Source organism: Strix aluco, chromosome 14 (assembly GCF_031877795.1).
Source record: "Strix aluco isolate bStrAlu1 chromosome 14, bStrAlu1.hap1, whole genome shotgun sequence".
In the NCBI taxonomy this organism is placed as follows: domain Eukaryota; kingdom Metazoa; phylum Chordata; class Aves; order Strigiformes; family Strigidae; genus Strix; species Strix aluco.
The window spans coordinates 22,232,293-22,251,336 of NC_133944.1; the positions used below are offsets into that span (position 1 = coordinate 22,232,293).

Here is a 19,044-nt window from a genome sequence, read left to right on the forward strand (position 1 = left end):
AACATTTTGTAAACGATTTGCATATTCCAAAAGCAATTTCTCCACAATTGAGAGGAATTAGACCTGTACAATAGTAGGAAAGATGGAAATGTACATAGTTACCATTCGTAGTCATTCTACATCCTTTAGTTGTAGCTCCTGGATGGTTTATTATTGCACAAAAAGAGCCCAACTCTGAAGCTCAGTTCTGAAGCTGAGGAGTAAATATGTTTGCTTGTTAAGGTTTAGAGGTAAAATATGCTACTTAACGTTCACACAGTTGCTCCTTTTCCTAGAGGCATGAAGTACAATCCTAATTTAATTCTCCTTAGGGTCAGTCTCCTTCGATTCGTCAGCTTATCATGCATGCAATGGCAGAATGGTACATGAGAGGGGAACAGTATGACCAGGCAAAATTGTCACGTATTCTTGATGTGGCGCAAGACTTGAAGGTGAGTTTTGCAAAACACTGCCATTATTTTCTGTCTGGTGTCTTATGCGGACTTGTTCATCTTTTAAAGGCTAAGCTTAACTTAGATGTGACTAATTTAGTAAGGATTACTTTGTTTAAGCATGTCTGAATTCAGTTGTTGCTGCTGTACCTCATCTTAAAAAAAAACAAAACACCCCAGCCTATGTTCATGTGACTTTAAGTACTTTTCAGCTGAGTTGTGGTATCTGACTACAGATGCTTTCTAGCCTGTCCAATTGTAAACCCAAGGTGTTTTACTTGTTTACAGTAGAGTTGGTTATCATGGCTTAGCTGACAAGTAGCTTGGGAAGCAGTATAATAGAACTGCTTGCTATGTGAATGTACTGTAAATCCAGGAAGAGCTTTGAGTGTGTTAACCTTGAATACCATTGAAATGGGAATGTAGAAAATACCCTTCAGGTATTTGTGTGAAGGTGCCACTGCTAACCTTAATGGAACAGGGATTTCTTAAGAATAGTACTACTTCTCAGTTGTTTACGCATTCATGAAAGAGACTGGAAGTTGTGACTGATTTCTTTGAGGCCTTCATTGCTTCATAAAGTTAGGTGCAAAATAATTGGGTGTCTCAAAGCGCAAGAGCACCAACTGCTGCTTGAAATCAGTTTTGTTGTAGCAGTTACTGTGTTCAAAGATGAACACTCTGAGCAGATACATTCAAAGTGGCTCTGAAGGGATTGAGGTCTGTTTGCAGGGAGATTGTAGGCTCTTCTGATTAATTTTGCTGCAATATCAACTTGGTAGCTCTCAGCCACTTGCTGGTGGATTTTCATATAGAGGAATTTAAAACTGTCAGCACAAGGTCGCTTCAAAGAAGGTAGGGTCATGATTTCAAAGGAGAGCTCTTGCTTATTTGTCTCACGAGCGAGCTGTGAGTGAGTGAAGCTGATAGTACCAATCTTTTTGTTGACAAAGAAAGCATAGCAGCATGTGATAGAAAGATTTCTTTACTGAAAAGTATATGGGGATTAGAAAAGAAAGGAGAAAGGGTATCCTTGTGTCTTCACTAGTAGTCTTCTGATTTTTTTTCTTTAGGCCTTGTCAATGCTGCTAAATGGTACTCCATTTGCCTTTGTTATTGACCTTGCTGCACTTGCCTCTCGACGGGAATACCTCAAACTTGACAAATGGCTCACAGATAAAATTCGGGAGCATGGGGTAAAGCAGGATTTTTCTTTTTATTTCTGCACTCTAGCAGTGACTAACTTAAGTCACTTTAACAATTTTATCAGTAGCTTTAAAGTTGTGGAAAGTGTCCATGGTCTGATAGTTCAACGTTTTCACTGAACTATAATAGCTTAGTGCAATTCTTTCCACGGTGCAATTGCCAAGTTTGAAATAGTGGCTTGGATGCAGTTTGAGAGATTAAGATAACATTTTTTCCTCAGGAGCCCTTCATCCAGGCCTGTATGACTTTCTTAAAGAGAAGATGTCCATCTATCCTGGGTGGCCTTGCTCCAGAAAAAGATCAGCCCAAAAGTGCTCAGCTTCCTCCAGAAACCTTGGCGACTATGTTGGCATGTCTGCAAGCTTGTGCTGGGTAAGGATTATACTGCTTACACTGAATGTGTAATCTGTTTGCAACTCATTTGCTGGCACGTGGTCACAGCTGGTTTGGAATTTCACATGGAGAATGGGGTTAATGAGAGTATATAAGCTTGCAGGGATAGATCCAGGAGTATGTGTATTTTTGCACTGAAACTTCTGTTGTAGGTTAGGTCACAAGAGCTTGAAAGAGTGTTCTTGTCTTTATAATCAAACAGATGAGGTGGTCTTGGTAACTGGGGGATGGCTGGCTAGTCAGATCCTGGGTTGTTAAAGACTAGGTACAGGGCTATAACTGGGACAAAAAGGAATACAGGCCATAGCTACAGAATAGGACAGCATCTTGGAAAACAGTGACTGTATTAAGGATTTTGTTACTGCATTAAGCAAATGCCTCTGTGTGGTTACTGCCCTAGCAGAAAGGGCTAATGCAGTTATGGGTAGGAGAAAAGTGGTAATTGTAATGTCATTGAGACTGAAACTAGGCATGTACCTTGTGCTGTCTTCATTTGAGACAGTCTCGGAGTAGTCAAAGGATGGAAAGTATTCCAAGATCTCATGAAGATCAGATTGTTTAGCTAAAAGTCCAGAAGAAAAAAAATGTGGGTCCTAGAGAGATGTTTTACCTGCTAGAGGGGAGGGTAGACTCCAGAAAGGCTAATGGAAATGGGACAAATCAGCTTTTAAATAGTGTATTCACGTTTAGTAAAAATGACTGAATATTGTAAAATATTTGTGGTGTCACTTCTTAATGCTGTCAGATCAAGATGGTATTTTAACTGCAGCAGTATCTCATAGATAACTAGGCATAGCGTAGTGTGACATACGAGCCAGAGAGACTGAAAGCGGGAGATGGCGCTAGTTTTGGTGTCAGATTTTGACACCAAAAGAGGCTGGCATGTCCAAGTGTGTGTTACCTGATCTAAGGCTTATGTGTCCTTTGGCTTAGCCAGTGTTGTCCTGAAAGTCACCTGGATACCTTTAAAGTTGATTCTTTAAAGGTACCCAGGATGATTCATAGCTCTCATGTAGATGCTAGGAAATGAGTATCAACACAGAATTGTCACAGTGGGTATTTGAACTGGAAGGGAATTTGAGGTGCCTATAAGATTTTAGGAAAAGATTCTCCTGATTTCTACTGGGACCTGTGCAATTAAACTTCAAAATGCTGTTGAAATACTGTTTCTGAAATACAATGATCTAGTGCACCTCTTGGACTGAAAAGATGGCTGTTATTTTTCAACTCAAAAGTGCATCCTCTGAGACTATAGTTCACAAATTAGCTTTCATTATTTTGCATGCTACCATGTCCAGATTTTAGAGGTTTAATAGCTAGCTGTAGGCTGGACTTGCATCTAATGTCACTGTGTTCTGAATCTTAATGTGTTACTAAGTTTTATTTATTCAATTAATTCCAAAAGCCACTAGTTCTCTACTGGCACAATTCTCTCAGCTTTTGGTTTCTTTTTATAGATACTTGTATTCCCTTTCATGCAAGAATGTGACCTACTTGCAGTCATTTTCCATTAGGTATTCTCTTTGAGCTTTAAAAAGAAAATGCTTGGATTTCTTTCATGAAGCAATTGCTTTGATTAGCTTAGGTTTGTCACAAATAGAAGCAGGCTTTGTGAAGACTAGAAGATTAAAATCGCAGTAAATATTAAATTTGTCTGAGAGGGTAGTTCCACTTTAGCTGAAGTCTGCTCCCTCCTAATTTAGGAGTCTGCTCTTTAGTTAGGCTGTAGTTATTTTGTGTCCTGTTTTGTGTCCAGGGAGACACTTTTCTTAGCCCCCAGGACTCTGCGTGTTCTGAGACTCTTTATTTTTGGTGCAACTTGTTTATCACTAGTGAGCACTGCAGTTGTGGCATCATGGCTTCAAAAGGAACCGAGTGGTCCTTTTATTACTGAGTGTTTTTAAAATGAAGTCAGGGTGGCTGCAGGCACCACAGGCTGACCAAGCATGTGATTTGGTAACAAACTGCTTAGAAGTCCCCCTCTCAAGGAGCTGCAGTGAGTTGAGAGGGGCAGCAGTGCCTCCTCCATGCAGCTGCGTCCAGCAGAGTCCAAGTGTGTCAGCGTGGGGAGTGGTCATTCCTTCTCAGTCCCTGCCCCAAGGAAGGAAGATGCTACTGGCTACCTGTGCCTAGGGGAATGAAAAGGCCTTTCCTTGCTTTGTAAAAATGGGGGGGGGAACCCCAAAAAAAACAACAACCCAATGAACCAGTAAGAGATGTGAACTTGTTATTCCAGCAAGCTGGAGCTTCCCTTAAGCTGACAGTTTTGTTCCTCTAGAGCTGGCTGACTGTGGTCCCTGGCTCTCCTCCTTATTTGTGTTTCAAAGCTCTCCTTCCTGCAGTTTACCCCTAGTTCTCTTCTGGGAATGGCACTGATAAGGTTAGATGCCTGAATACGTTTTTACATAGAACTTGAAAATAGGAACACTTTCTTTAAGGTCTAGTTATCAAATCATGCCCACCTACTTACCTCTCCATATCATTTGCCTCAAATGCAGGGGTGTTTTTGGTGAAAACTTGCAGTTTTGTGCTCCCTAAAAATATTGCGATGGTTACATCTTGATACGCCAGTGTGCCTTTTGACATGATAAAAAAGTTAACCTTCAATCTGTCTGGATGGCAAGACATAATGTTAGTGGTTCATTCCAAAGCACAAATGGCCTAACTGGTCACCATAAGTATCAAACTCTAGGATTGTAAGCCTGTCTGTCTTTATTGTGGGCTGCCTTATTAGGCAGCCAATATAGATTGAAATTTATTTTACTAAAGCGTGCTATAGTATTTAAGCATGAAGACTGCAAATTTATCTGCTACGAAAAAAGCAGAGGGCAAAAGATTGAGGGCAGTAACCATGTGTGAACTTGGCTCTTCGGTTCCCCGTCCCATTCCCTTGCAGTGCTGTGGGATCTTGGAATGCCTCCCGCATCAGAAAGCAAAGCGTGCTGCCTGTTAGTTGGTCATACATGCTTTTAAATGTTGAGATGTCTGAAACTGTGGCATTGGGGTGTAGACAAATACATATTGTAGATACTGAATCTACTGTGTGCCATGCTCAGAGCTCTGTCTTCAGGTCTGGTTGCACTTTCTCAAAACAGAAATCCCTTTGGGCTTTTTTGAAGGTAGGTTTCTGATCACTTTTTGATACGAACCTCCCAAGCCCCTTGCTTTTAAAGTCTTTGACACTAGGCCTCGTTGAGAGGATGTTAAAGCGTTTAAAGGAATAATCGGCTTGGTTGATCAAATGTTTGTTGCCCAATATGGAAATCTGCTGACCCATGATATCTCCCCAGATTCCCCGGTCGGTCTTGGGTGAGCTTCTACCCACACTACATAGTGGATTGCTGGCTTTGGAGAGCAACTGGAGGCCCTTAACTCTGTGTAGCCTGTAATGGGATACTTGCCAAAGCTGGAGACTGATCTGCGCTTTGTTTTCCTGCCTTAATCATCAGGATGGTTCCTCTTTCTTTTCCCCCTCGTCCCAACAGCTGTGCAGTAAAAGCTTGTGAAAATTGAGTTAAAATGAGGAATCTCCAAAGTTAACAAAGCAGCAAAGCTCTGTTGGTATAGTTGCACCATTACAGGAAGGACTCTGCTGCTTCAGCTGTCCCCACCAAAATGGTAGAACTAAAGTTCAGGAAAGCTGTAAATAATTGGCTGTATTTTCCAAAAGGAAAATGTTAGTGTTGTGTTAGTATGTTTGTGGCTAGGTATGTCAGCAGCAGAGCTGGCTTTCCTTTCAGTTTGGGAACCTGGCAGTCAGACGTGGAATACTTTGGAAAGAAGTACTGACTTCTCTCGCTTGTGCAGTGCCTTCATGCCTAAGTTTGAGTTTTTCTGTTGGTTTTTGATTATAATTTCCTTGAATAGTTAGGCTTCCTGTTTCTGTTTTGGTTTAATGTTGGTGCATGAAGCATGTCTTTCAGTTTATAGACAGATGAATTTTAATGAAGCAGGTGGTTGTATGGTGGTACTTACCTCTCAACCTTTTTTGTCTTCTAAATGTGTAGCCCAAGCTTTAATCATGTTTTATCTCCTCTTTTGGAGACACCTTGTGTGTTACGAGAATCAGAATGGGATAATCATGAATGGTTAAGTCTGGGGACAGGAAGGAGCCTTGAGAAGTGCATTTGAACAAGGGACCATAGCATCGGTTATTGTGTGTTTTAATTCATGAGGCTGAGCTGTATATAGTCCGTAACGTGGACAACAACAGACAAAGACTGTTGTAGATAGTCTGCTCTTCCACAGACTGTTGGAGCCATGTGGGTACATATCCCAGCTTTCTGTAAGTTGTTACTTGGTGGGGTAACTGTAAAGCAGTATTTGAATTACTGAAAACAAATATTCTATGGGAGGTTAACTTTCAGAACTACAATCGAAAATTTTCTATTTAAGTATAGCCATTTCTCTTGGGACATGCTCTATAATGCAAGTTTTGCAAATAACAAAATGTAGCTTCTGCTGGAGTTGTTTTGCAACTTCTATTTGTGAAATGTGGCCCCATTTCTGTAGGAAAGACAAATAAGTTAGGGGCCTTAATTTCATGACTGTTACATGGCTCACTATCGTACTTCTCCGTTCTAGGAGTGTTTCTCAGGAGCTGTCAGAGACGATCCTCACCATGGTAGCTAACTGCAGTAATGTCATGAACAAGGCTAGACAGCCTCCACCTGGAGTCATGCCGAAAGGACGCCCGCCCAGTGCTAGCAGCTTGGATGCCATCTCTCCTGTACAGGTAGACAAACGTCGTGCTGCGTTCTTAGAAGGTGGTGTTGATTTAACATTAGTTCTGCTGCACTATGAGCTCTTTCAGCAGGACTAAGTAAAACGTCATCTGGCTCCCTTAGTTTTATGCTTGCATGTCTAGATAATTTGGTTGTAACTACAGAATAATGCCTGAGGGTTGTAGTTCAGAACTGTTTTTCACTTCACAAATGTCTGTAAGAAGTAATGGAAGTATAGCAGGATGGGAGCACTGAAGAGGGATAGAGATTTGGTTTATTTAAAGTAACTGAGGGTTTCTTTTAAAGTGCTAAAATTTACTAAGACTCTTGAGAATTAAGCACTGCCTTTGAACCTGATGTGTCTTGTTTGTAGCTTCACGGGCCAAGCAACAGTGCTAGAGCATAAGGACTTGTTATAACTGGGGCTCTTCAGCTCTCAACTGAACTGCTCTTTTAAAAACAAGGTACATTTAAGTTACTCCCTGCCACTCATCATCCCTTCCTCCTCTGGGAGCAACACATTACAGACAGGTTCTGCTTCTAGCAATTACATTCAATGGCAGATTTTAAAGTGGTGACAAGTTTTTCGCATGAAATAGTGGCAATTCAGCATTTAAGAATGTCTGAAGCATCAGTAGATTATGTAAACTAAATACAGAGAGCAGTTTCCTTGTAAATTGTTGCTTTATTGAAGTTGCTCATCAGATGTACCAAATATCTTGGCAACCTGCTGCAAATAACTGATGTGAACAAACAGAGCAGCAGATGTTAGTCGGCAGTTGTGCTGTCTCTTGGGTAGATAACAGTTTTCTGCTGTTCCTAGTCAGGAGCTCTTAACTTATTGCTTTGTCAGCTGTTACTGTGCCTTCCCTCCTCCTCATCACCCAGGTCTTAGTGCTTTTTGTTGAAGACTGCATTCAGGTATTTAGCTGTGAAAAGTGGGCAGAATGGGATCCTTCAGACAGTCAAAAATACTCTGTAAGCTTGATGTGGAATAGCCTTTGTGAGCCTTGAGGTGAGATGTGAGTTGCAAACTGCAGAGCATAAGCCAGTATAAAAATCTATGTGCTGCTGCTTATAAGCATTTACTGTTGCATTACACTTAACTAGAGACTATGGAACAACCCACCTTTCTGTAAAACCTCTGATAGAACAGGATTTTATGGGATTGTAGGAGAAAGTGAAATTGCATTCTGTAGACAAACTAATCTTTTGGGGTTATCTGGATGACTTCAGAATTTAAAGTAACCGTGCAGAAAAGCTCTTCTCGGGAATGTTATGATATGTAGCTGTCAAACCTGCCAAAAATCAACTTGATTGCAATTTATCGATATCTGTGTATAATCTTCCTTTCTTCATTCAGATTGACTCGCTTGCAGGAATGGCATCTCTTAGTTTAGGTGGCTCAGCTGCTCCTCACACCCAGAGCATGCAAGGCTTCCCTCCAAACTTGGGCTCTGCATTCAGTACTCCTCAGTCACCAGCAAAAGCATTCCCCCCTCTTTCCACCCAGAACCAGACAACAGGTTTCAGTGGCATCGGAGGACTCTCTTCACAGCTTCCAGGTACTGCTATCTGGGTGAAGTGGTTTGTATTTTTGACATAACAGAGCTAAGGCACTGTCATTGCCCTGGTCAGATATACTGAACAAACAGCTGTGTGTCGTGTGGGAGGGAATTACACACTCCTTGCTCCTAGGTCATTGCTGAAACAGCACTTCAGAATGTTGCAACTGCAGTAGGTAAAAAGTTTGAGTCAAGAGGGTGAGTGTTTTGACAGATTTTAGCAGCGTTATTGTAAGTTGGGACAGAGGTAAAGAGTTGCTTGAGATAAAACTGCTTGATATTAGACAGTTATCAGGCTCCATAGCTCCGAGTTCTTGGAAATGGCAGGTGCTGGGGGTAGGTGCATACTGTGAAGGGTGCAACGGAGATGACCGGTTGTTTGCTTTTCAGTAGTAGGTGGTCTTACTACAGGTTTGCTTTTCAGTAGGTGGTCTTACTACGGGTAGTCTGACTGGCATAGGAACTGGAGCCCTGGGCCTTCCTGCGGTGAACAATGACCCATTCGTGCAAAGGAAGCTGAGCACATCTGGACTGAACCAGCCTACATTCCAGCAGAGTAAGATGAAACCTTGTAAGTGGTAGTGTTGTCTGTGGCTGTGAAGTGTGACTGTGGTCTGCAGTTAATCTGCATTTCTTTCAGGGGAGGCTTGGATCTGTAGGTGGTAAATGTTAGAAACGTGGCTCTTGTATTATGCTATTAGTCTGGAGAAGGTGCTCCTAAATTTCTGTCCTAAAAGCTTGCCCGGTGGCTGGGGAGGGGTGGATTAAAAAAAAACCTGTTAGCATAAAAATATAACATGTTACAGATTTCCATGAACAGCGTGTTTGTGTTCTTTTTTTTCGTGCTGTGTTTTGAACAAAAATGTTGTCCTGCTCTTTGTAGAGAATTGTATGCATCTAAGAGGGTGGGTTTTGTTTTGTTTGTAACAAGGTTAAACAAAGCTACCTGGGTAAGGTCCTGTTGCAGCAGAGAACTTGACAGGTGAAGCAGTAAATTAGACTGCAACATTGGATACAAATAAGACTAACAAGTTGGTGGGAAGGTGGTTTTTGGAAGGAATAATTTGGTTCCTAACACTGAACCATTATCCTTAACTCGTTTATGCCTCTGAAGTATTCTCACAAAGAAATGTTTAAGAAATGTTGCCTTTAGGAAGCACAGCCATATGCTAAACTTTCCACGTTACTGTTTTTAGATATGTCTCCTTTGATAGCTCCTCCATAAAAGCAAAGTTGCCAATCTCTACAGATGTACAGTGGAGGTGGCTGTAGTGACCACTGGTTTATATTTTTGGGCTTGAACATTCAGTATAAACTTGCTTGAAGCTCACTGGCTGGCCTGAAAGTTTGTGTGAAAGCTTGTCTGCATGTTAGTGTTGTGTAGCATGCTTTATTCTAGTCTGTTTTGCACTCATTTAGTTTAGATGTCAGTTGAGGTTAGCTTGGGATGCAGTGGGTTCTAGGAATACAACAGTATGAGGCTAATTCTATCTTTAGGATTCAGTTCTTTTGCATATATATAGTGAAAACAGATTTTTAAATAATTCCTGTCTACTGGAAAGATTAGATATCCTGCTTCTCGAGCACTAGCAGGTTCTGTGTAGATTGGTGGAAGAGTTGAAAATGACTAGATGAAATCCTGATTGCTGAAGTTGTTCTGAGCATGATACCTGTTCCCTTTTTTAACAGCTGACTTATCTCAGGTGTGGCCAGAGGCTAATCAGCACTTTAGCAAAGAAATAGATGATGAGGCAAACAGCTACTTCCAGCGTATTTACAACCATCCACCACATCCCACCATGTCTGTAGATGAGGTGAGTTCCCTTCTGCAGCAGTTGCATGACTTGTCCAGAGACTTGCTATGAAGTTCACAGTAATTATTCCTTCACATATTAGTTTAAGTGGAAAATAATAAAGGGCTAGTGGTAGATGCTAGGAGCATTGCTTTTTTGCTTGATATTTCTAAGACAGCGTGCTTTCACAGTAAGCTTGTGGTCAGTCGTTACATTCAGTTTTGACTTCTGTGGACTGAAGACTTCAGATGTCTAACTAACACTCCTAAAATGATGCTAAGTGGGACGAGTTCAATGTGGAGTGGAGGCTTGTGTGTTCAAAATAAGTGCTAAAGTGTGCCTTTAAACACTCTGTATAAACTATACTTGAATATATTTGGTTTTAAAGTATCTAAAAATGGTTACAACATCCAAATATAAAGGTGTCCTGAGTTCTGCCTCCTGAGCTTTGAGAATTATTTTGGTTAGTCTCTATGAGAGTAATTATCAGTCTGATGTACTGGCTCTTTGAAGTACTTAAAATTTACTTTAATTTATTTGTGTGGTTATAAATTATGGAAGACACTGAACATTAATTTTCATTTTTTCTAATTTTGAAGCAGTGGAGTGGGTTGTCACAAAATCTTATGTGAAGACAGTTACTTAGAAGAAAGGGGAGAAAACTAAAGTCTGAGGAGGAAGCTTGTTGTAGTGATGTAGTGTCTACTGGCTAAAACAAGGTTTTCTTGAAGCAGTTATTTTATAGTATAGCTTGTGGTACTGCAATTTAGTAGTTGTGAGCAGTCTTGAAACCTGAAGATGCAGAAGGGCTAAAGTAAAGCAAAGCTGTTGGTAACAATTTCCAATTTCTTTGCAGGTCTTGGAAATGCTGCAGAGGTTTAAGGACTCCAACATTAAACGGGAACGAGAAGTGTTTAACTGTATGCTGAGGAACTTGTTTGAGGAATACCGTTTCTTTCCCCAGTACCCAGATAAAGAGCTGCACATAACAGCCTGCCTCTTTGGTGGGATAATAGAGAAAGGACTGGTTACTTATATGGCATTGGGCCTGGCCCTGCGCTATGTTCTTGAAGCCTTACGAAAGCCTTTTGCATCCAAAATGTACTATTTTGGTATTGCTGCACTAGATAGATTTAAAAATAGGTGAGTGTGGGTTTTAGTAATACTTGACAGTACATGTAATGTCTTGTTAACCTTGAACTTGCTCTGGGGTAACTTTTTTAAAAAATCAAAATGTTCAATGCTTTACCTGTAGAAACATGGGACAAACTGAGATGCTGGACTCTGTTTATAAAAACAATTCAGTGAAATGTTGAGTTAGATGAAATTGTCAGCTTGTTAGAAATTGAGTGAATTAATTACTCTTTACAGGTGCATTCTAATGGAGTGCTATTTGCAGTGTTCATTAGTGAAAGACTGGCTAGGAGCTAAGCTCTAGGACTTTGGGTTTACTTTTTGCCATACTTGAGATGTCTGTGTATCTCAAAAAAAAAAGCTTTCTCAAAGCTTTTAATGGATTGCAGAGAGGGGAGATGTTCAAGGCAGGCTGCCAAAGTAGGCAGGATTGTACACCCATGGGAAAAATCTCCGTTCTGGAAGAAGATACGTGAACTTGAAAAGTATTAGAAAGCTTCCTGCAATTATTTAATGACTAGAAATGTGTGGATTTGGAGTGTGGACTCAAGCAAGGAGCACATTATCTTCTGTCCTTATTCTCCTGTTATAGTTTATCCACCCTGCAGTATTTCATCTGTAATAAAAGCTGTTGCTTGCAGCATTCATGTTGGATACTGTGTGGTGGAGTTAGCTGAACAGAATGAATAAAGGCACTTAAGGCTGACATACTTGAGACTTAGCCACCGTCTTCCTCTTCTTAAGAACCATTTTAAGCAGGACCTAAAGATTTTGCTCTCAATAAGTAGCAGCAGCTCTAGCATTCATAAATAGAACTGTAATTGGTTTGCATAGGTGAAGCTTCTGTCTTGGGTGTTAGGGGCACTTTGGTTTGCTGTTTAAAATGCCCTGAGCCAGACTACAAATTACCTATCCAATAATCTTATTGCAGGCACTGCATACAAATGCAATTGTGTGCTCAGTCAGAAGTAGTGAGATGTAGGATAAGATGAGTTGCTGTGAATAAATCTTGTGTTTTGCTGTTAAATGAATTCATTGCAAATGGGTTTTGCAACAAAAAGTACTTTGTGGAAAATGCTTTGTTTATAATACAGCTGCTATAAGCAGTCCAGAAGTAATTCTGTGATGCGGTATGGGAATGACATACCAGTGTTAATTTGTCTCTGTTACACTGGTTTTGATCTGGGCTTATGTTGCTGACTAATGTGTATTTTGTCTGACAGATTGAAGGACTATCCCCAGTATTGTCAGCACTTGGCTTCTATTAGTCACTTTATACAGTTCCCCCATCATTTACAGGAGGTGAGTGTGTTTGTATTAGCACACTAGCTTTCTATGATTTTAAATTCTTTTGAGCAAATTCCTGTTTTCTTTTGAAAAAATAGTCTGAGCTGTCACAATTTCAGATAGTGTACATCCACAGAATCAAATATCTTTTCTTAAAAGTTTTGCCACAGGATGGGGTGGGCAGGTGACAGTGGCTATCTCTTCTATTTCCATAAATCTGTTTGGGTTGCTTCTGTTGAAATAGCTGCCTGAATATAACTGCATGATTGACCAGTGCACATGGGCCGTGCCCAAAGGTTTTAAAGGCCTTCAGTGGATTCACATCCCAGTCCCTTTGGTGGTTTTTTGGTCTTTTTTCTAGAAGAGGGGACATTCAGCTGGGTTTATACAGTTTCATACTCAGACCTGCTAAAGTAATCCAGTTAAAGATGAGAAAAATTTCATTCCTGAAGGTCTGATCAGAGTAATGGAAATACCCTGTAGTCCAAGGAGTAAAAGCAGTGTTGATCATATGGTGTCTGCCTCGAAGGTGCTTTCACTGGTAGAAATATAGAAGAGCTAATCCCACTGGCAGAGCTTGAGAGCATAATCTAAATAAGGAAAAACGTTCAGCTCTAACATTAAGGTAGAGAGGCCATCTACCCAAAGTTGCAAAGTCCAGTGTGTTTCACTACAGGTTTCAGACAGTATCCCTTAAATGACAAGTCTGATGTTAGAAATATCTGGGTAAATGTATTACAATGGGGAAGAGACTTATTTTCTACTGTGGAGCTACTTTAGAGGAAGTAAAAACATAGTTGGACACTTCAGAACTGTGTTTTTGCTTATTCACTGTGAACTTCAGACTTGACCATTTCTATGTAGCTGTAGGAGTCCTTAGGGAAGAATTCTTACCTGCTTTGTAGCAAGTTTCTTGATACACATTTCTCTTACACTCTTTCCCCTCTTTTGCTCTGCTATCCCCGGCCTGCAGGGAATGGAGGTTTCTGGGTAGTGCTCTAAAATTTTAAGGATGTAGAGTCCCTTGACACTTGGTATCCACCTGTTGAGGTCAGAGGTAGAGCTTGAGGCTCTTCTCCAGTAAGAAAGTAAATAGGGACAAGATGTGCTTTATAAGGGTGTTCAGTTGTATTTTGCGGATTCCCTTAATGGCATGAGCGTCGAGTGCTTTAAAGATTGTTGGCCAACCTTTATGTTGCTCATGCTAAAACACATGCGACAACAGAACTACGGGCTGAGAACTTACATACTTGTTTACCCTGTTGTAGTACATAGAATACGGACAGCAATCCAGAGATCCTCCTGTGAAGATGCAGGGTTCAATCACCACCCCTGGAAGTATTGCACTTGCCCAGGCTCAGGCCCAGGCCCAAGTTCCAGCAAAAGCTCCTCTTGCTGGCCAAGTCAGCACTATAGTAACCACCTCAACCACCACCACTGTTGCAAAAACCATTACAATCACCCGGCCAACTGGAGTCAGCTTCAAGAAAGACGTACCGGTAAGCATTCTGTCACTCCAGTGCCCTTACTGGAGAAGCAAAGGAGTTAAGTTGCTGATCTGTGATGAGTACGTGGAGATTTGTCTCTGATTTAATTTCTATAGTACACGTTTTCAAACTGTGATCAGTGTTTTATGTCTGAAGCATATAACCTTTTCAAATGATCAGCATTTTTGCAGAGAAGGCATTTTTGGTCATGAAAGTATAGTATTACTGTGGTGTCACATAGAAATTGTGTTTGAGGCTTTAATTATCAAGACAATCACAGAATCATCGTTTCTGTTAATGACTTGCAGTAGGATTCTTGAAATAGTTGGCAGCTGTTATTCTGCTTGGGGCTTGAGAACACTTACTGCACACTAAATCACATTTGACCTAGCAGTTCTAACTGCATGAGGCTTTTCAGATTTTTAGTCACTTACGTAAACAAACCTCTGAACACTAGACAGTTATTACAGGGTTGGCAGGCTGATAGTACTGGCTATTACACAGAAAGTGTTGGGGCACACTAGGTCCCACATGTACACTGAGGAGGCGTAGAGCTGTTGCACTGTAAAGTCAAGTCTGGCTTGCTTCCTGGTACTGTCTTTGTATAGTTCTCCTAAAAGAAGCTCCTCAGATTAAAGGAGGCGAAAGCCAAAGGTAGCTGAAAGTTGTGAACAACTTTTGGGGGCCAGTTCAGAGTGTAGCTATCCATGTCTTTCACACATGATCATGCCATGTAGATAATTGTTATTTTGAGGTATCTATATTGCCCAATTTTAAACTCCCAAGTCATGATTGATATTTAAAACTCTATCTCCTTTCCCCTTAATTGCAGTGTACGACATGCCGAAGCCCTTGGGTTTAGACCTGCAGCTGTAGGGACATGGGTCACATTCTGATGACTTACAGTTGGCATGCTTTCTCAGAAATGAACCTCTGGGATTTCTCCTTCCAGATTCAGCACTGAAGTGCTCCTGGAGGCTCACTACTGTACTAAGTACTGCTCACTATTGTACTGTGATTTTCTGCAGGCTGACAGTGCATGCAGGCCGTTAGCCTAATGCGTGTCATTGCAGTGGCACCTATTATATATGAATGTAAATGCTGTAAATTTTTTGTGCAGCAGCATTCTTCTGTTCGGTATCGATCATTGTTCATAGAGTAAAAAAATTCTTGGCTCTATTAGAGTGCTGCTGAAAATGAATCTGAGACAGTAGATGCCACCTGACAAAGCTCAATTCTTTTTTCGCTTGACAGAAGAACAAAAGTTTCTTTTGATGTTGCCTCTAGGTATTGTCTGTTCTTAATTTCTTGTTCTCCCTCCAGCCTTCCATTAATACTACCAACATTGATACGCTGTTAGTAGCAACAGATCAAACTGAGAGAATTGTGGAACCTCCAGAGAATGTCCAGGAAAAAATTGCTTTCATCTTCAATAATCTGTCTCAGTCAAATATGACACAGAAGGCAAGTATGGAAGAACACTAGTAAAACTATTCTTTTATACATTTCTGGAAATCCATTCTAAAGTGGTGGGTGATGATGTTACTACAAAAATTCCAACTTGCAAAAGATTAGGAGGGAGCACTCTGTAAAGAAATAGTAGTTTCCAGCACCTTCTGCTTGAACCTACTTGGAGATGTAATTTTTCAGGGAAAGGAGAGATGGATAAAAGATAGCTGTTCTTAACCTTGCTTTCTCCTACAAGTTTCCTTGGTTCTGTATAGCCAGATCCTTTATACTAAAGTATTATTTATCAGTAATGCTTTGTTTTTAGGAAATCACTTCTAGTAGATGCCCAGAGTAATTGTTGGATAGTCTTTTCTTTATCATTTGAAAGTCCTGAAAAACGCTAATGCAAGTTTCTGAAAAACATTAGTGCAAGTTTGAACAAACATTCACATCATCAATGGGTTGGGTACCATTCAATATTGCGAGGTCAAGTTGATGGACTCTTGTATTTCAAGCTGAAATTCAGGGACTTTTTTCCTAACTAGTAGAAATCTGCGGTACTGCTGCCACCTGTGCAGTCTGTCTTGTGGACAGATGGCTTTAATGTAAGATGCTGCCTTTTTTTTGCAGTTAACTGGTAAAAAGCTGAGAAGTGGGGGAGAGGTAAACTATTATGCTTTGCTGATTTTTATGATTAAGTCCTTACTGGTTGACCAGATCTTTGGATAATGAGACACTGGTTTCAAAGCTTTTAGCTAGCTTTTTTTTTAAAAAAAAAAAAAACAACCTTAGTGTTAAAACCAACTGACTGACCATGACTCTTGTTGGTCAGAGCTGACCCCAGAAGTTTTTGGTGGCCTTATATATCCTGTGGTGTGCTTTTTCTTTGGTGTGGAGACAGGTTGAAGAATTGAAGGAAACAGTGAAAGAAGAGTTCATGCCTTGGGTATCGCAGTATCTTGTGATGAAGAGAGTCAGTATTGAACCTAACTTTCACAGCTTATATTCAAACTTCCTTGACACACTTAAGAATCCAGAGTTTAATAAAATGGTTCTGAATGAAACCTACAGAAATATCAAGGTGAGTAACGCAAGTTTAAAGATTTAGGAGTGTGGTGTTCTCAGGATGTTTGATTACTGTGTTGCTGATCTTCTAATATGGAAAATCGTTCAAAAACCTACTTGCTAGATTATAATTAAACTAACAGGTTACCTTTGTGAATACTAGGATTCTTCTGTTTTCAGTCAGGAATATGTCAAAGACTTAATTCAAATTGTATAATGAAAGGGCAAATCTGCATTTAAATTCATTTATGTAGGGGGACTCTAAATTTGTGTGAGGCTTGCAAATTATAACCTAAGGGAAAATTGTTTATGGTCTCTTTCTTTTGTGCTGAGAAAGTATAAAGATAAGTAACCACACTCTGCTGTTTTGGTCAAAGAAAAATAAAAGGGAAAAGGGAGGGTTTAGAAAGTGAGAGTGTAACAATGAAAATTTACTAGAGGTCTAGGATAATGTGATGGGGAGGAGGAGGGAGAAGCAGTAGCCCAGAATAGATGAGTGGATGTAACAAGTTTGTCAAGCAAGCACTATTTTTAAACCTGTTGGTGGAATTTCCTGACCACCGTGGGTTACGCTGTAGTGCGAAAGAATCTCCTGGCTCTTTAGAGCATAGCTGACCTTGCTCTGTTCAGCTGATGCTCCTCTGAAGCTAAGGAACAGAACTAGCAGCAGGATACTTGTGACATGATTTCATAAGTCTTGAAATGAGAATTAAATGGTTTCCAAAGAAGTGCAAACTGTAGCCTTCAGGTCTATGATGAAGCATTAAGAGGAAGCATTGCATTCACAAGTTAGACATCACGAAGTGAGTAGTTGTAACAGTCTTGACAGAGTAAATGGTAAGGTCTGGAAAAGTGTAATCCTCTTTTTGATCCTCCTGAAAGAAAGGATTTTTGAAATCATTACAGGGCAGATTTATGGGGTGCTGCCTTGAAGGCTCTCTTGAGTATCTCTGTAATGTGACTGAAGCTCAGAACTTAATGTTCTAAAACTCTGTCTTAAGTCAGATCAACTGCTGGATTTGGTTTTGAGTCTGATTATCTTCCAGTTGTTGGTTGAGTTGCTTTTTTTTCATTAGGTGCTACTGACATCAGATAAAGCTGCAGCCAACTTTTCAGACCGTTCCTTGTTAAAGAACCTTGGTCACTGGCTGGGAATGATTACACTGGCTAAAAATAAACCCATCTTGCACACGGTGAGCTTCTGTCTTTACAGATTTGTTTGGCATGAATTGGTGTGCTGTTATGCAGTAGCATAAGCTATTTGGGAAATGTTATCACATAACTGGTGCCTCTTTTCTGTGCGCCAAGTACAAAGTATGATTCCAGAGTTGGTTATTTAAGACTTCTAAATATTTTTTTTATATCTGAAAAGTTAGTAGTTAAGTTCTTGCCATGTAAAAATGTGTATTTGTAAACCTCTGTTCAAAAAGTAACTGCTGCTTAATGATCTGTAAAATGCAAGGACTGTCTTGACTCAGCCTTGCCAATATGTCCTATAAGGAAATAGCATGTAAGTGGAATTTTTGCAGTGTGCTTGCTGTTTTCTCCACCCTCTTCCCCTTTTCAATTGTTGATGGTATTTTTCAGGATTTGGATGTGAAATCGCTACTACTGGAAGCGTACGTTAAGGGACAGCAGGAGTTGCTTTATGTAGTACCATTTGTTGCCAAAGTCTTAGAATCCAGTGTCAGGAGTGTGGTAAGTGACTTTGTGCTGACAGAGTTATTGCTCAAGTGGCAAAATAAGTATTGCAGAAAGTAATTAGCTTTTTTCAAAGTGAAAACTGATTGAGTTTCATGGAGAGAAAGAAAAGGGATGTAAGGGCTTAAAGTGAAGGCATTCTGTTTTAAGGGAAAGTAGATGGCCTGTGCATTTTTGCAGCCTAAATAGGTGGTATTAGCTGAACTCACCTGTGGTATCCCCAAACAGAACTCTGTTCAGAACTGGAAGAATGCCATTGAAGCGGATCTAGGATCTTTTTTTTTCATTTCCCCCCGCCCACTTTTGACCCTGATCAACTCTTGTCAGTTCTGCTTGACACAGAACTGATCTTTCACAAGGACCAAGTCATTGTGTTTCCAGTTTAATGTTCAACTAGTTTCCTAATCTAGTTCCAGTCAAACAGAATACTAAATTCAACTGTAACTGCAGCTGTACAAACTTCTCCATGGCTGTATGCACATGTGTTCACATTTCAAAAATTTCCAGTCACGTTATCCAAGTAATTCAAGAAGCTTGTATAATACTGCTCTCTTCTTCCTCTTGTAGGTCTTCAGGCCTCCAAACCCGTGGACAATGGCCATTATGAATGTTTTAGCTGAGCTACATCAAGAACATGATCTAAAAGTAAACTTCTGTTTTTCTTTCCTATACCTACTGAGTGTGAGGTTTTCTTGACATACCAGTCAAGAAGGATGTGAAGGACCAAATTTCACTTCTCGCTGCTTTAGCATGGGGAGAATTGGGCATTGCTTAATTTGGTAGAACTTGGATGAAACTCTTCTCCTGTG

At 40.4% G+C, this 19,044-nt stretch overlaps 1 protein-coding gene and 2 non-coding genes across 18 annotated transcripts in view; all 3 read left to right on the forward strand.

Moving 5' to 3' along the window:
* CNOT1 (CCR4-NOT transcription complex subunit 1) overlaps positions 1-19,044 on the forward strand; it is a 59,961-nt gene that overhangs the window by 21,590 nt on the left and 19,327 nt on the right. For 10 of the 16 annotated variants that reach the window (XM_074840179.1, XM_074840194.1, XM_074840195.1 and 7 more), the window contains 15 exons: positions 312-431; positions 1,505-1,627; positions 1,858-2,009; positions 6,615-6,765; positions 8,118-8,319; positions 8,744-8,890; positions 10,009-10,133; positions 10,969-11,255; positions 12,470-12,548; positions 13,802-14,032; positions 15,344-15,484; positions 16,371-16,550; positions 17,611-17,727; positions 18,122-18,232; positions 18,803-18,880. In XM_074840179.1, the coding sequence (XP_074696280.1) occupies positions 312-431; positions 1,505-1,627; positions 1,858-2,009; positions 6,615-6,765; positions 8,118-8,319; positions 8,744-8,890; positions 10,009-10,133; positions 10,969-11,255; positions 12,470-12,548; positions 13,802-14,032; positions 15,344-15,484; positions 16,371-16,550; positions 17,611-17,727; positions 18,122-18,232; positions 18,803-18,880 (2,244 nt within the window). The remainder of the gene's footprint in view (positions 1-311; positions 432-1,504; positions 1,628-1,857; positions 2,010-6,614; positions 6,766-8,117; positions 8,320-8,743; positions 8,891-10,008; positions 10,134-10,968; positions 11,256-12,469; positions 12,549-13,801; positions 14,033-15,343; positions 15,485-16,370; positions 16,551-17,610; positions 17,728-18,121; positions 18,233-18,802; positions 18,881-19,044) is intronic. The other 6 variants (XM_074840186.1, XM_074840192.1, XM_074840185.1 and 3 more) reach the window with 3 other exon arrangements.
* On the forward strand, positions 7,091-7,226 carry LOC141930015 (small nucleolar RNA SNORA50). The gene has a single exon (XR_012625173.1). It is a non-coding gene; the product is annotated as a small nucleolar RNA SNORA50 (small nucleolar RNA).
* LOC141930014 (small nucleolar RNA SNORA46) lies at positions 17,056-17,194 on the forward strand. The gene has a single exon (XR_012625172.1). It is a non-coding gene; the product is annotated as a small nucleolar RNA SNORA46 (small nucleolar RNA).